Source organism: Eptesicus fuscus, chromosome 14 (genome assembly GCF_027574615.1).
Source record: "Eptesicus fuscus isolate TK198812 chromosome 14, DD_ASM_mEF_20220401, whole genome shotgun sequence".
In the NCBI taxonomy this organism is placed as follows: Eukaryota; Metazoa; Chordata; class Mammalia; order Chiroptera; family Vespertilionidae; genus Eptesicus; species Eptesicus fuscus.
In genome coordinates, this window is record NC_072486.1 from 60,896,261 (window position 1) to 60,912,314 (window position 16,054).

The window sequence follows — 16,054 nt, forward strand, 5'->3', positions numbered from 1 at the left end:
GTAAAATAACAAAACATGTCAGACCTTAAATATTCAAATGGGTGTCATCCTACAACATAGTTACCTTGTGAGATTACATTATGTTCTAACATTCACATTCCTTTCAAAACCCAAGAATATCATCAATGATGTAGCATTCACACCACACAAGATGTTTCCATTATAAATTTCCTCATTCATTATAACCTTCTATTAATAACATTTTTGGCTTATCCAACCATCTCCTTCCTCAAATTACACTTTTAAAAAAATGACAATTTGCTATCAACAAAAATGACATAAATAAATAAGCTACTAATACTGAGGATAACATTAGAAGCCTTTTCCACATGGTTTAGTGCTAGTCAATGTTATCATTCATTCATAAGTGCATGATTTCCCAAGAAGACAACTTAGATTTAGCTATGTGATTCAATGTGCTTCTTTTTTGTTTTTCAAGTCTCATTACATTGTATACCTATCTTAATAAAAGAGGTCCCTAACCAAGGACCTAACAATCTTTACAGAGTAAAAAACAAACAACAACAACAACAAAAACACAAGAAAAAAAGGAAATAACTCACATAAGCGTACATTCTTTTTTAAAGTTTCTTGAATATATTTGAAATCACACTAATAACCAACTAAGTTTAATGTCTATAACATACCATTTACAGCTTTTTCAATTAGCTCTTCACAAGCATCAAAATCACCCTTCAATACCAGTTTATCATGCAGATCTGTTAACATAGGATGTTCCAGGGCAATCTTGGTTTTCTTTTGTAGTGATTCAAAGGCTTCTGTATAATTGTGCTGTCTAAAGTGTTTTAGGCAAAGACGAATGGCTTCCTGTTCACGGTACTACTGGAACACAAGAGAAAATATGAAAAGAAGAGATTTGCTTAGTTATTACTATAGGAATATAAGTGACAACTAACCAACCTAAAGTGAGCATTTATTATGTGCTAAACCTATTCCTTATATCGTTATTTTCACTTTTAAATGGCAAAACTGATGTATAGTCAATTATAATAACCTGTCAAAGGTCACTGAGTATGTAACAGAAAGATATGAATGAGATAAAGATATATAGATATAGCTTTCATGAAGATGAAATATATAAAGAGATGAAACCAGACCTAATTCTAGAGCCTGAACTTTCAAGAAAAGCAGGAAAACTATTTATGAAAACCCACTTAAGATTGTAAAAATTATAACTTTATGGCTTTTACTAATCAGATTATAATGTTGGTTCTACCCCACTAGAAACCATTAAATAATATACATAAATTATATTATGCTTTTTACTCTTGGTTCTTGGTATTAAATTATTACTTGAATGACAAATATTTATGTATTTTAAATTCACAAAAAGGTTTTATGACTCAAAATCATGAGAAAGAGACTACTTAAATTGTATAATTTTTTCTAACCCTCGACTACTTCATCTATTTAAACAGCAATAAGTAAAAATCTTAATAAACTAGAATCCCAAAACAGGAATGTTTAATTTACTAAATCTTTCCTGTAATAGGATGAATGCCAAAAATACAAGCTCATATAAAGAATTTTTAAAGATAAAAAGTAAGTTCAAGAATACGTTTTGAGATTTCCAAATTTTCTAAAATAAGAATGAACAAAACTAATGACACAGAAGCAATATATGATAATTAAACAAAAATATGATTTACTTGTAAGCAATATCCTTTAATAAAGCAGGAAAATAAGATGCTACCTTTTAGGAAGCTTCACAAGAAAAAAAAAATCAGTTGCCTGATTTTTTTTATTAATAAAAGGTTATCGAAAATACTTCCTTAAGCACTATAGTTAACCAAGATTCTCCCTCATCAAATAATAAAAGAATGATTCTATATCCAAACTAATTTTACATTATTAATTTCTTACCCTTGGCCTGTAAATAAAGATTTATCATAACTATCCAGAACCATATTAAACAGTAATACCTTCTTATTGTGTTGACCTTAGGAGTCTGAATCATCCCCATATAAATTTTCTATCAGGTGGCATATAGATACATAGTAGAAGATTTATGAAATAATAGAATTTTAATGCTTCAAAACAGAATTGAATCTCAGAGGGTAAAGAATTTAATTTTAATTTCTAGAGGTTCAGAGTAAATATAGAGAACTTGAAAAGTGAATGTGGTTGAACAATTTTAAGTTCTCAAATATAATCTTTCCATAGTGTTGGGGAAAGAGGTGAAATTTGCAACTTCCTGAAATATCAAGAGTCCATGTGAATTTATTAAAGAAAACACATATTCATATCATAGGCTAAAGGGAAAATTCAACTACCAGAGAATCTAAATCTTTTTTACTTAAAGAAGCACCTTTCAAAGACTTACTATCTATTATGTGAATTACACTGTAAAGGTGTTTTTTAACATTTAAAAATATCGTCTTCACCTTGAAAGAATTTACAATATTGAGATCCAAAAATATACGCAAAATACAGAAAAGTCAGCATCTATTTTAAATTGAATGTAATCAACTGCCCAAAATAAATTAGTTAAAAGTTTCTCAATTAAACTGACCAAAAAAGCTGAAATTCCATACAAAAATATTATATTGTTTCCCAATCTCCTATGAGTAAATCAGTTTACTCACAAATAAAAATATCAGGAACTAGTGAGCAGATTGACAAGAAAGAGGCCTCCCCTCAAATTAGCCAAGAGTCAAATAAATATACATTAAAAACAAAAATGAAGCATGAAAGATATTTAAAAAAAAACAAAAACAGAATGTCTAGTTCTCAATAATTTAAACTCACATTTCTCAGTCTGTATCCATATAAAATGACCTATGAATAAAATTGTTAAATATGCCCAGCCAGCGTGGCTCAGTGGTTGAGCATCGACCTATGAACCAAGAGGTCACAACTCAATTCCCAGTGGGGGTATGCAGGAGGCAGTTGATCAATGATTCCCTCTCATCATTGGAGTTTCTAGCTCTCTCCCGCTCCCTTCCTCTCTAAAATCAATAAAAAAATTTTTTTTAAAAACTGTAAATTTAATTTTTCTTTTTCCTATAAACACAAGATCATAATATTTAGAGAAACTGTTTCAACTTCTTTAAAAGGAAAAGCAAAAATTCTTATAAAGGAATTTTTCATAGGAATGAAGGCATATATGATAAAAGCAATTCAGAACCAAAACTACCCCACTAAAAACTGTGTTTAATAATTACAATCAACATAGGTTAAAAACAAAATTAATGGTCAGATTATAATAATAAAATGGCAGATTCTGGAGCCAGAATGCCCAAGTCTATATACTGGCTTAACCACTTTATAACTATGTGATCTTAGGCAAAATACTTAACCTCTAAGTGTTCCATTTCATCATCTGTAAAATATAGATAATAACTATACTTATCTCATAGAGTGGTAATGATTTAATAATAAAGGCTGCTTAGAAGCTGAGAGACTATAAATGAGCAATACAGTTAGTTGATTAATCATAATAATTATCACTATTCTCAATATTTTAAATTATTCTCAATGAAGACAAGAGAGTAACATAATTCTCCTTTACAAGTATTAGAAACATGATATAAGGATTTTAAAATACAGTCCTACCTTGCTATACCAGTTGAGACAAGGTTGTACTACATCGGGATCATCAATGCCACTAAGTTCAACATACCAGATGCTAAAGTTAAAGCTGGGTCCCCAGGATAAGAGTGGAACTTTGAGGAGAAAAAAAAAAAAAAAAAGGAATAAAGAAAAATAAAAAAATTAACATAGTTCAAATAAAACTTTAGCAAAGTAAAATCACTATTCAAGCCTATTAGGAGTCATTCAACAAATTTTCTCTCAACACTTTCTAGGTACCTAGCACTGTACTATTAAGTGCTGGGGCTACAAGAGCAAAATGAAACATGATTGCCATCATGAGGTTTCTTTAATTATAAAAATACTAGAGGCCCTCTAGTATGCATATAAGATCTTTGGTTAATCTCTTCCCATCTCCCCCCGCACACTCTGAGATTCATCAGTCTGTTCCATGTTTCCATGCCTGTAGTTTCCGCTCCTGTGTTGAGCGTCTGCCCCTGGTGGTCAGTGCGTGTCATAGCTTCTGGTCAGCCAGTCGGCTGGCCGGTCACTTAGGCTTTTATATATATAGACTAAAGGCCCAGGTCCCTCGGCCTGGCCTGTGGGGATAGAGCCAAAACTGGCTCTCTGACATCCCCTGAGGGGCCCGGGGTTGCAAGAGGGCGGTTCTCAGGTGATGCACCCCAGAATCGGGCTCCTTCCTCTCTGGTTCCGGGTGCATCACTCAAGAACTGCAGCTCAGCAGCTTCTGCATTGAGCATCTGCCCCCTAGTGGTCAGTGTGCATCATAGCTACTAGTAGGACGGTCAAACTGTCAGCTGGTCAGCCAGTCGATTAGGCTTTTATATATATATATAGATAGTAAGATAAAGTCGAAGTGGCCATTTACACATCCCAAAAAAAACAGGGTCAGGGCTAGATGATTTAGGCAAATTCTACCAAACCCACAAGAAACAAATAATTATGATGTAATTTAAACTATATCAGAAAGAGACTGAAAGGTCAATTACTTATCAAAGTGGCACAATCCTGAAAACAAATCCAGAAGAAATAAAATTTAAGGCCAATCTCAACTATGAAGACACATTAAAATTTTTTTTTTAAGTTGCAAAAAATACTACCAGGTTTTCACTGTAACCATTGTAGTGTTCATTCTATGAATAAAAGGATGGTTAAATAATAGGAGCTATCTATATATATAAAAGCCTAAGCGACTGTTACAACCAAATGACCGGTCGACCAGTCGCTATGACGCACACTGACCACCAGGGGGCAGACGCTCAACACAGGAGCTACCCCTGGTGGTCAGTGCACTCCCACAGCCAACCTCCCCCAGCCCCTTCCCCCAGCCAGCAGGCCCCCATCGGCCCCTGGTGCTAAACCATTTGTAGAGACCTGCTTCTGGGTCGGGTTTTGTACATAGCAGAGCAGCTCCCTCACTGTGATATATTGAAAGTCAGCCTTCGACACAAGGGTTTGTCAGCAGTGAGGGAAGGAGGGGGGGTAAGGCAGGGAACCACACAGTGGTGGGCCGCTGTCGGACTGCCGCCTTCTCTCCCAACCCCGCTGGGGCCTTCAGGCCCTGGGGTGGGATGGGGAACCGGGGTTGGGTGGTGGCGGATGCGGCCCCTTTCCCAGGGGGGCTGTGGGCCAGCTCCCTCCTCGGGGCCAGTGGCCAACCTCCTGCGGTCCCATCTCCCCCTGCTCCCCCATCCCCTGTGCATGATTCATGCACTGGGCATCTAGTATTAATATAATTCACAATGTTGACAAAGTAAAGAAGAAACAAATTTGATTACCTCAAATGGTGCCACAGTAAACTAATAAAATTTATTTCTAGTCACTAACAAAAACATCATAAATAGAATGCAAAATAAAACTTCCTTATCTAGGTTATTTTTTAAGTATAAAAACCCTTAAAAATTAAACCTAATGGAGAAACTTTAAGTATTGCTATTCAAGTCAGCAACAAGACAAAGAAGCCCAATATCTCTACAATTCAATACTATATGGGAGATCTTCGCCAGTGCAATAAGGGAAAAAATGCAAATTAAAAAAAAAACCACTATAATTTACAAATGATATAGCTATCTACCTAAAATAATATTCTTAAGTTTGTACGCAAAGTAAACATATGAAAATCAACTTTCCCTACACCTATAATAACCCACTAGAAAATATAATAAAAATGTCCCCTTTATAACAGCAAAGAAAGCTTAAAATATCTCAGAATAAACTTTAAAATATACAAGAGCTATTTAAAAAAACATAAAATCTTAATTAAAAATTGAATAAATAGACAGACATAGTATATTCCTAGATGGGAAAATGCAAATGTTTGTAAACATGTCAATTCCTGTCAAATTAATTATAAATTAAATGTAATTGCAATGAAAACCCCAATGGTATATATCCATTTTTCCTTGACATGTGACTGAAAAAACTAATCTGAAAGTAAGACAAAAATACCCTAAATAATAAAAATAATAACAAATATACTAAAATAATACAGTAACTTTAAGTTTATTTTTTTAGTAACTATAAGTTTGATATTAGTGAGGGAAAGGAAGGTAAATCATTAGAGAAGAGTGTATCAAAAAAAGTCTCTTAAGTATTTAGAGGAATTTAAAATAGGATAATCAGTAATGATAGAACAGAGTAGAGGTTTTTAACATGCAATTCATGGGCTCCTGGAAATCCCAACAATAATTTCAGGAGGTCCCATAGAGTCGAAACTATCATATATAAAAATCCTATATAATAAAAGGCTAATATGCAAAATCGATCGAATGGCAGAATGACTGGTCGCTATGATGTGCACTGATCACCAGGGGGCAGACGCTCAATGCAGGAGCTGCCCCCTAGTGGTCGGTGCACTCCCACAGGGGGCACGCAGCTCAGCCAGAAGCCTTGAGCCGGGCTCATGGCTGGTGAGCACAGCGGCAGTGGCAGGAGCCTCTCCTGCCTCCGCGGCAGTGCTAAGGATGTCCAACTGCTGGCTTAGGCCCGCTCCCTGTGCTCCCGGACTGCAAGAGGGCACAGGCTGGGCTGAGGGGACCCCCCCCCCTGAGTGCACATATTTCGTGCACTGAGCCTCTAGTTTTTATAAGACTAGGACTTTTGTGTGCGTGCATATGTACTGACATTTGCACTCACGGTTCAAAAGCAATGACGACCAAGACTGCTGGCACCATGGAAAGTAGTGGAATGAAAGTGCATAGAATTCCTTAATATGATACACATTGTACTGTATTCCTCACCATTACACACTTGCAGCTAAAACATAAAAGCCAATTCATTTAAGAATGTCCCTGATGCAGTAAAAAGTAATTTTAATAATACCTATCATTAAGTACACATCTTTTTAATATTTTGTGTGACACAATGGGAACTACACACAAAGTACTTTGCTGTGTACCAAAGTATGAAGTTTACTGCAAGGAAAAGGACCTGTACAGTTGAAAGTTGTGAGCTAAAATAGCCATTTGTCCTGCTGTTCCCTGACCCCCAGGAACTACTTTTTCTTGATTCACTATCTATGATTTATTTAGATTTAGTATATGCCAGATATTTACCTGTCATTTCAAAGAAAATAACTGGCAGTATTTGTTGCCAAGTATAAAATTCAAGCTCTCACGGGAAAATTAGAATTTTTGAAAATTGGTATCCACCACTGTGATCTTAATTACTTTCCAATACTTATGACTTTTCTGATGAGACTGGTGGTGATGTTACTGAGTGTGATTTTTTTTAAATTATACAATGAAATGTTTTAACATTTAAAAGATCTGCATAACTCAGTGAATCATGTTTTCAAAATGACCAATGATTGATGTTACAAAACCATGCATGGATAAAAGATTAATTCAAAGTGCAAGACAGGCCAAATGATTTTACTTAACACCGATATGGTTCAAAGTGAATAATGAGACTATCTTTAAGAAACTAACACTTACCAAATTTAATTATCAAAACAGAAAGTCCACTATATCAACATTGAAGGAACTAATTTCCAAGTCCATTACTCTTTTTTTTTTTTTTTAGCAATATCAAGACTCAATAAGCCCTGGCTGGCGTGGCTCAGTGGTTAGAGCATCAGCCTGTGCACCAAAGGGTCTCAGGTTCAATTCCTGGTCAAGGGTACCTACCTGGGTTTCGGGTTTGCTCCCTGGCCCAGTCGGGGAGCATGTGTACAGGAAGCAACCAGTCAATGTGTCTCTCATATCGATGTTTCTCTCTCTCCTTCCCTACCTCTCCCGCCACCCCTTCCTCCCTCCCTCCCTTCTCTCCTACTCTGAAAAGCAATGGAAAAAAATATCCAACGAAGACTCAATGAGCTAAGATGTATTAGATGCCAAAAGAAGCTGTGTGAGTGAAGACAGACACAGTCAATAGCAACCAGTCATTACGTTATATGACAAATTCCTGGGACATTTAATATGGCTTTTAGTTTATATATGCAAACATAAATTTAAAAAAGTTTTATAGCAACAAATATTAAATTATTGTTTTGGTATTCATTTCTTTATGTGGCAGGACCATTTAAAAAGCTTATCTACTACATCACAGTAATAATCATCAACTAGTATAACAATCAGAATAAAATAGAATTCTAAACCCAAGGCCCCAAGAACATAGTCTGCAAGTTTAAACAGACATCTAATATTAGTTAGAGATCTGTGTCAACATTAAAAAATTTTAATAAAAAAATAATATTAGTTAGAGATCTGAAATCCATGATCAAGTTCTAGGTCCAAGATCAATAAAATCAGGATGAAAAAAAAATCTTCCTATTATATCTATTCAAATCCCAATAAAATGTTCTTTTTTTAAAACCTTTCATGCAATTATGTTTGCTTTTTAAAAAATATGTTTTTATTGCTCTCAGGTCCTCACATCCAAGATGACCAAGATCAGAAGGAACAATGCTCATGCCAAAAAAGGCCATGGCCATGCGTAGCTTTTTCGTTGCACCAACTGCGCCCACTGCGTGCCCAAGGACAAGACCATCTATCTATAATAATAAAAGCATAATATGCTAATTAGACCGACGTCCTCACAGCAGGGGCTGTGAGGGAAGCCCGGGTTCTGGGTGCCAGAGGGAAGCCGGTGCGGCAGCCGGGGGAAGGAAGACCTACTCTTGCAGGAATTTCGTGCATCAGGCCTCTAGTTTCTTAATAAGAAGTCTGTCATTCGAAACATAGAGGCTGCAGTCATTTGGGACATTCCCAAAGTGAGTGTCTTCAGTGTCTATATGCTTCCCAAGCTGTATGTGAAGCTGCATTACTATGTGAGCTCTGCCATTCACAGCAAGGTAGTCAGGAATCGTTCTCATGAAGCCTAGAAGGACCAAACACCCCCACCCTGATTTAGATCTGTGGATGCTGCCCCACGACCTCCACCAAAGCCCATGTAAGGAGCTAAGTTCTTAAGAACTGAAAAAAAAGTTATTGGAAAAAAGTAAATGGTAATTGTACCTTAAAAAAAAAGTTTTTATTGATTTTAGAGATGAGGGAGAGAGAAACATCCATCAGCTGCCTCCTGCACACCCCTACTGGAGACCCAGCCTTGCAACCCGGGCATGTACCCTGACTGGGAATCAAATCAATGACCTTTTGTTGCACAGGACGACACTCAACCAACTGAGCCACATGGCCAGGGTAGTTTTAATTCTTAACACCTTTCAAAGAACATTGTTGGGCTGGAGGTTAATTAGGAAGTTATATCAGAAAAACATCATATATTATAGATGAATGAAGAACATACAGTTGAGCACTGGCTAGTGTGATTAAGTTGGCTGGAGCATCATCCCGTACAAGGAAGGGTCCCAGGTACAATTTCTAGTCAGGGCACATATCTAGGTTGCGGGTTCGATCCCCAGTCAGGGTTTCTACAAGAGGCAACCAAATGATGTTTCTTTCTCTCTCCTCTCTCTTTCTCTCTCTCTCTCTCTCTCTCTCTCTCTCTCTCTCTCTCTCTCCCTCCCTCTCTCTCTGAAATCAATAACAATAACATATCGTTGGGTGAGGATTAAAAAATATATATACAGTTGACTCTTAAACAATATGAAGGCTGAGGTACTGGCCCACGCACAGTTAAAAATCCATGTATAACTTTTGACTCCCCCCAAAACCCAGTCGTCCCTCAGCATCTACAGGGGAATGGTTCTAGGACCCCCTGCTAATAGCCACATTGGCAGATAGTCAAGTTCCTTACGTAAAATGGTGTAGAATAATGTATGAGCCAGCCGTGGATTCCCAGCCCTGGATAGAAAATCTGGTTTTTGATCTGAATTTGGGTTAAGTCTGCAGATGTGAAACACAGATATGAAGGGACAACTCTATACAGTGTACTGAAAAAGTTCTGCATATAAGTGGACCCACACAGTTCAAACTCATGTTGTCCAAGGGTCAACTGCAGTTAATGTTTTAGACTAAAGAGATATATACAGAATGAACAAAATGAAGTACTCCCACTTAAAATTTCACCAATAATTTTTGGTGGTATTAACAACACTAATAATGCATATTAGACATATTATGTATTATATGTCAGAAATCTAAATGTGAATTGGAGCTACAAGCACACATTCTTTGTTCTCCAATGAATAATGCCTTTGCTCCCACCTCAAATAAAAAGATTAGAAATTCCTAACACACATTCCCAAGGCTAAGAGTTTATATTCTAGGATCCAACCACCAGTTTTTCCCCATGAGACAATCAGACAGAGATATGATCAGAATCAGGGCTTCTCATCCTTTTTCATAATGGCATGCAGAGAAAATGATAATATTTTAAAGGCACACAAGGGTAGGTACTAGGTTGCAGGCTCAATTACTCCAGGAATAGGGGGGTAGGGAGTCAACATCACAACACAATTAAACATATCTGTGGCACAATGTACTTCGGTAGTATCACTTGGAAAACTCTTGTCTAGATGGCTAAAAACAACTATTACAAGATGCTAGTAACTTTAAGATCAGTCTCTGGAAGTCCCTAAAAATTCAAGTTTAACCATTCTGAAAGAATCAACCAGATGAGTACACAAAGCACTTAGCACAGTAACTGGCACATAGTAAGTGCTCAATAAAAGATAGCTACTACTCCTATTATTAGCTATTATTACTACATTAATTTCCCTTTTAATAGTACACTTTTAAAATGTTACCTTTCCACATGTTCTCATGAAGAGCCACCATCAGGGTACCTCCCCATCCCCAGACTTAGTACTCATCCTAGACTTGTAAATACTCCTGAGAATGCAGAATGCAAGCTGAATCCAGCCAGAGCTGAAGCTTCTCCCTAAAGCAACCACAACCATCCAAGCCACAAAAATCCCAGAACTCCATAGAAATCCAAGTCATCCTATCTGCCAAAAACCAGGACTCCCCCAGAATCTTTCTGAGTTCTCCCAAGTACCTTCTTTGCCCCCACCTAACCTTGCTAATTTCTTCACATAGCTGTTATTTTATCAGGATGTAAGCCCTTCTAGTCCTCTGTAACCAATAGCCTCATCCCATTCCACTTTATGTTTTCTCATTTCCCACTGAGGAAGTTTTCCCTTCTGAATTTTTAACTTGCTCTCTCGAATCTGGGGTCCCAACTAACAACTCCCCTTCTTTACTAGCTTCTCCTTTTAGTTACAGGCCTTATTGAAATCTAGCTTCTCCTAAGGCCAACTCTCAACTTCCACAATAAGTCCTGAATGAACTCTTTGCCTTTTTTGTGCCATGAATCCCCCTTTGGCTGTTTGGTGAGCCCTATAACCCAACACCCCTCGGATTTAAATACATAAAGGAAAATACATGGGAATACAGAGTAAAGCAACTGTATTGAAATATAGTTATAAAAACAATAAACAAAATTATAATATAGAAAATATACACTGAGTGGCCAGATTATTATGATCTCTGAACACATAATAATCTGGCCGCTCAGTATATATCCTATATAATAAAAGGCTAATATACAAATTGTCCCCTTGACCAGGAGTTCGACCAGCAGGCAGGCAGGCCAACTGTCCATATCCCCTCCCCCTGGCCAGGCTGGCCGGACCCCACCCATGCACGAATTCATGCACCGGGCCTCATATATGTGTGTGTGTGTATATATATAATTCAAAGAAGGTACTTGGGAGAACTCAGAAAGATTCTGGGGGAGTCCTGGTTTTTGGCAGATAGGATGACTTGGATTTCTATGGAGTTCTGGGATTTTTGTGGCTTGGATGGTTGTGGTTGCTTTAGGGAGAAGCTTCAGCTCTGGCTGGATTCGGCCTGCATTCTGCATTCTCAGGAGTATTTACAAGTCTAGGATGAGTACTAAGTCTGGGGATGGGGAGGTACCCTGATGGTGGCTCTTCATGAGAACATGTGGAAAGGTAACATTTTAAAAGTGTACTATTAAAAGGGAAATTAATGTAGTAATAATATATATATAATCTGAGTGGCCAGATTATTATGCATTCAGAGATCATAATAATCTGGCCACTCAGTGTATATGCTTGCCCTGTCCAGGTGGCTCAGCTGGTTGGAGCATCATCCTGTTCACCAAAAGGTGGTGGGTGGGATTCCCACTTGGTCAGGGCACATGCCCAGGTTGTGGATTTGATCCTGGTTAGGGCATATTTGTGGAGCAACCGATCAATATTTCTCTCTCACGTCAATGTTTCTCTCTCTCTCTCTCCCTCTCCCTCTCTCCACTCTAAATTCAACTAAAACAAAATTGTAAAGATATATGCTTTTTTACTGATACATTAGATAACAAGATCTAGAGGCCAGTCCAATAATTACAATTTCAAAGTTTTTATATTTGCCATGCTATAAAGTGATGGGGAAAATCTGTAACTTCTATCTGTGACAAGTCACAATATTACTATGAATTATTGCTAATATTACTATGAATTATTGCCTATATTCATAATTGGAAGAAATGTTAAATATATTTAAGGTTAGAGAAGATAAAGATGCAACTTTTCTTCCATCAAATTCATAAAACCATTGATTAATCCTTCTAAACTCCTGTACAATAAACTCAAAAAGTGTATATACAATGTCTCTAATGAGGCAAGCAGTTTGCTTGGTGCTTTTGAAATTTGAGTAAACAGAATACAGGGTCACTAAACCCAAAGATTTCACAATCTACCTGAGGAAACAAAACTTACATATATCACACAGTAAGAGAATTCAACCTTTGGCTGTAGACTTAAGTTTGAATCCCACCTCTACTTTTTACTACCTGTATGGTTTTGGTCCAGCCATTTAACCTCTAAACTTCACTTTTCTCATCTGTAAAGGGAGTGTAATAATACCTATCTCACACAGTGTTAGGTGGATGCTTCATAAACAATACCTACTATTATTATTACTTTAAAACAATATAAGCACATATGTAAGCATATACTAGATGCTATGTCTTTGGTCCATTGTTAATATCCCCAATCAAAAAAGGAAAAATTTTATCTGTCAGTATAATGTTCAAATGAGATACCACATTGAAAGCACTTACATACTATAAAAAAACATAAAACATATGAAGCTCTAAATAATAAATGCTGAAATGACATGATTCAAATTATATCTGTGCATATTCATTTTCTGTAGTACCCGAAATATTACATTTAAGAAATCATGTAAACCAGAACTATTTGAATATAAGTATAAAAATGCACAAAAAGATACATTCAAAATGAAACAATCTTTCATAAATATGAGCTTAAATTACTTTTTAAGACTTACTTAAATTTGGTTTAAGCCAAATCTAATGATGCTATATTCATTATCAAATCTGGAAATTATCTGCCATTGAGTTAGTCTTACTGTGACTAACTGAATGCTGATTATATTTTAAAAATTGTATTTGTTTAAGGATAAACTTTTTAAAAATAAAGAAAGATCTTTCAAACATATTATTGTAGACCATAAATATGAAGTACTCAAAAACATTTTTTCTTTTAAGGAGAAATTTAACAATTTATACCAACTAGGTAAAACAATTATCTGGGCTAAATCACCACCGAAAGAGAGCTAACCATTACTCAAGTGCTTTATTGACATAGTTTTTAAAGGAATCATAGCAATAAACTAGAAATACTAACCTAACATACAAGCTTTTAGTTTCACATTTTCCTTTTTTTTAAAAAAAAAAAACTTAGCAAGAAAATGTTGGAAAAAGGTTGGAAAGCAAAGGTACTGCTGAGCACCATTAACAGGTTTTTTTTTAACAGAAAAGTGAGAAATATGAAGTTATCTAAATATTAATATCCTAAATATCAACTGAGCTAGTAAGTGTCTACAATTTTGGGGGAAGCTCCATTTAACATTTTGCCTGAATACCATAAAACTAACCCACCAGGGTAAAGTAAAAAAAAATCATTATATCCTATAATTAAAAGTTTGATAGAAAGAGCTGGAAATAAGGTCCAAATTCTTGTCTTTAGGCAGATGAATATCTAATTGGTCCCTAAGAAACCTCAGTTGTCTTCTTATAACATTTTAAGAAAAGAAACTATGCAACTATGAAAAACAGACTTTTACTGATACTTCTAATGAATAATGATACTAGAGGATTAAGAACTATAGAAGCATCAGTATGTATTTTCTAGAAAACTAATGACCAAAAGGAAGGTACAAAAAGCACCAAGAAAAGAACTTAAAAAACAACACAAAAAAAACCACTTCATTTTGCCTGAATAAGCAAAAGAGAAGCTAAATAAGTACTTTAAAACTATAAATTCTAGTTTCATATTATGTGAAAATATGATATTTTCACTGCTTGTACATTTGAAATATATGAGTATAGAAGTGTTAAATCTACGCAAGAGTCTGTAAAAACTAGGTGGTCTGCATGCTGAGAAAAGAATTATTCATTGACAAAAGAAGAGACAACCAAGAGTTAAACATACTTTTAAAAAAAACTTTGCTTGTTCATAAATTCTCACAGGAAAACAGGACACAGGTTCTTATTTATAATTATTTATTATAACTGAAACTATAATTACAAAAAACAACAACCCACAATACACTGGATAGCCCAACTATTTTTAAAAGTTTTCCCTCTATAGGTAATCTTTATTAAGACCTCAGATATTCTTTTTGCACAACAGTACTATTTGACTTAATGAAATAAACAGGCTAACTCCTGATAGAATAGTAAAGAATGAGTATGAAGTATACTGCTTGTTCCAAAAGAGGTAATTATCTTCCAAATCAAAACATGGGATTCTGGCTTTCATTATTATTCTCTGAGGGCTCTGATTCACTTTAATCTCAATTTTACCATATTTCCAAAGGTATGCAATATAGATAGAAATTAAAATATTCCAGTCCTTAACTTTTCTACCTTCTAAATAATAAATCTTAAAGGAAAATAAAATAACCCTAAAAATATTAATTTTGAAGAGGCATTATAGTATTTTCTCAAGCTAAAACACTTGGTAAATAAATACATGCCTTTGGTAGTACTTTTCAAACAATACTCCGCAATTTATTACTTAAGGTCATGAAATTAGTTTTATGTGCTTGAGCAACATTTCACTAAGACAATGAAATACAAAAGAACAGAATAGAGAATATAATAAACTGCCTTAAGAAATTCATCAGTATTTGATTGTAAAATGTTACAGCTTTAGAACTGATAAATCTTCAATAAAACAATCAAGGCAATCAAATCACTGTATCTCATAAAATCTTCTAATAAACTTTCAAATGAGAAAATATTTGGGAACAGTTCCACTTCAAATAACTGTCAGTTATAGAATTACAAAGGAGGAGTCAGAAAACTTTTCTTACAAAGTTTGAAACATTTGGGCTTTGTGGGCTATGTGGTCTCTTGCAACTACTGAACTTTACCTTGGTAGTGCAAAAGCAGACATAGACATTACGTGAACAACCTGTGTGGCAATGTTTAATTAAAAAAGAGGGGGCCCACAGGATTCAGCCAGGAGTAGTTTGCTGACCGATGGTATTATGAATTTATTTATACTTCAGAATGCTAAAAACCTTACCTATTTTGATGAATCGACAAGGAAACATCTGCTCATCAATTTTATGCTTCAAGGTGAATGTTTCTTTGTTATAATCATTCTTTAAGCCACTGTGGGGGAAAAAATTAGATTGTCAAATCTGATTTCATAATTTAGTAACTGCACTAAAACTCAGATTAGTACCACCCTCAGATTTTAAGGTTAAAATAATGCTAAAAATATATGACCAAAGTAGTTGAACATGAAAATATAGGTCAAAACGTGTACATTCATACCATCTGCATTATTACTGTATTCTCTTAATTATGAGAGCTAGTGAAAAATGTTCAATATTAATTAAAAAAATGGAAATCTGTGATGACCTACCATCCTTAATGTATAACTGAATATAACAAAATATTCAAGCAGCAAGAAGAAAATAAAAAGAAAACAATTCACCCTCATATCTTATAATTTAAACTGGGCCAAAATTTGTCAAAGAATTAAGTTATTTAATTAATGTAAAAGTAATTAGTTTAAATG

The 16,054-nt window shown here is 35.3% G+C and overlaps 1 protein-coding gene and 1 pseudogene across 3 annotated transcripts in view; one reads left to right on the top strand and one right to left on the bottom strand.

Moving 5' to 3' along the window:
• Positions 1-8,968, top strand: part of LOC129151523 (putative 40S ribosomal protein S26-like 1) — an 81,934-nt pseudogene extending 72,966 nt beyond the window's left edge.
• The window catches only part of MKLN1 (muskelin 1), a 201,298-nt gene that overhangs the window by 108,380 nt on the left and 76,864 nt on the right, over positions 1-16,054 (bottom strand). For all 3 annotated transcript variants that reach the window (XM_054726677.1, XM_054726679.1, XM_054726678.1), the window contains exons 4-6: positions 15,554-15,642; positions 3,577-3,686; positions 648-840 (exon numbers count right to left, since the gene is read on the bottom strand). In XM_054726677.1, the coding sequence (XP_054582652.1) occupies positions 648-840; positions 3,577-3,686; positions 15,554-15,642 (392 nt within the window). The remainder of the gene's footprint in view (positions 1-647; positions 841-3,576; positions 3,687-15,553; positions 15,643-16,054) is intronic.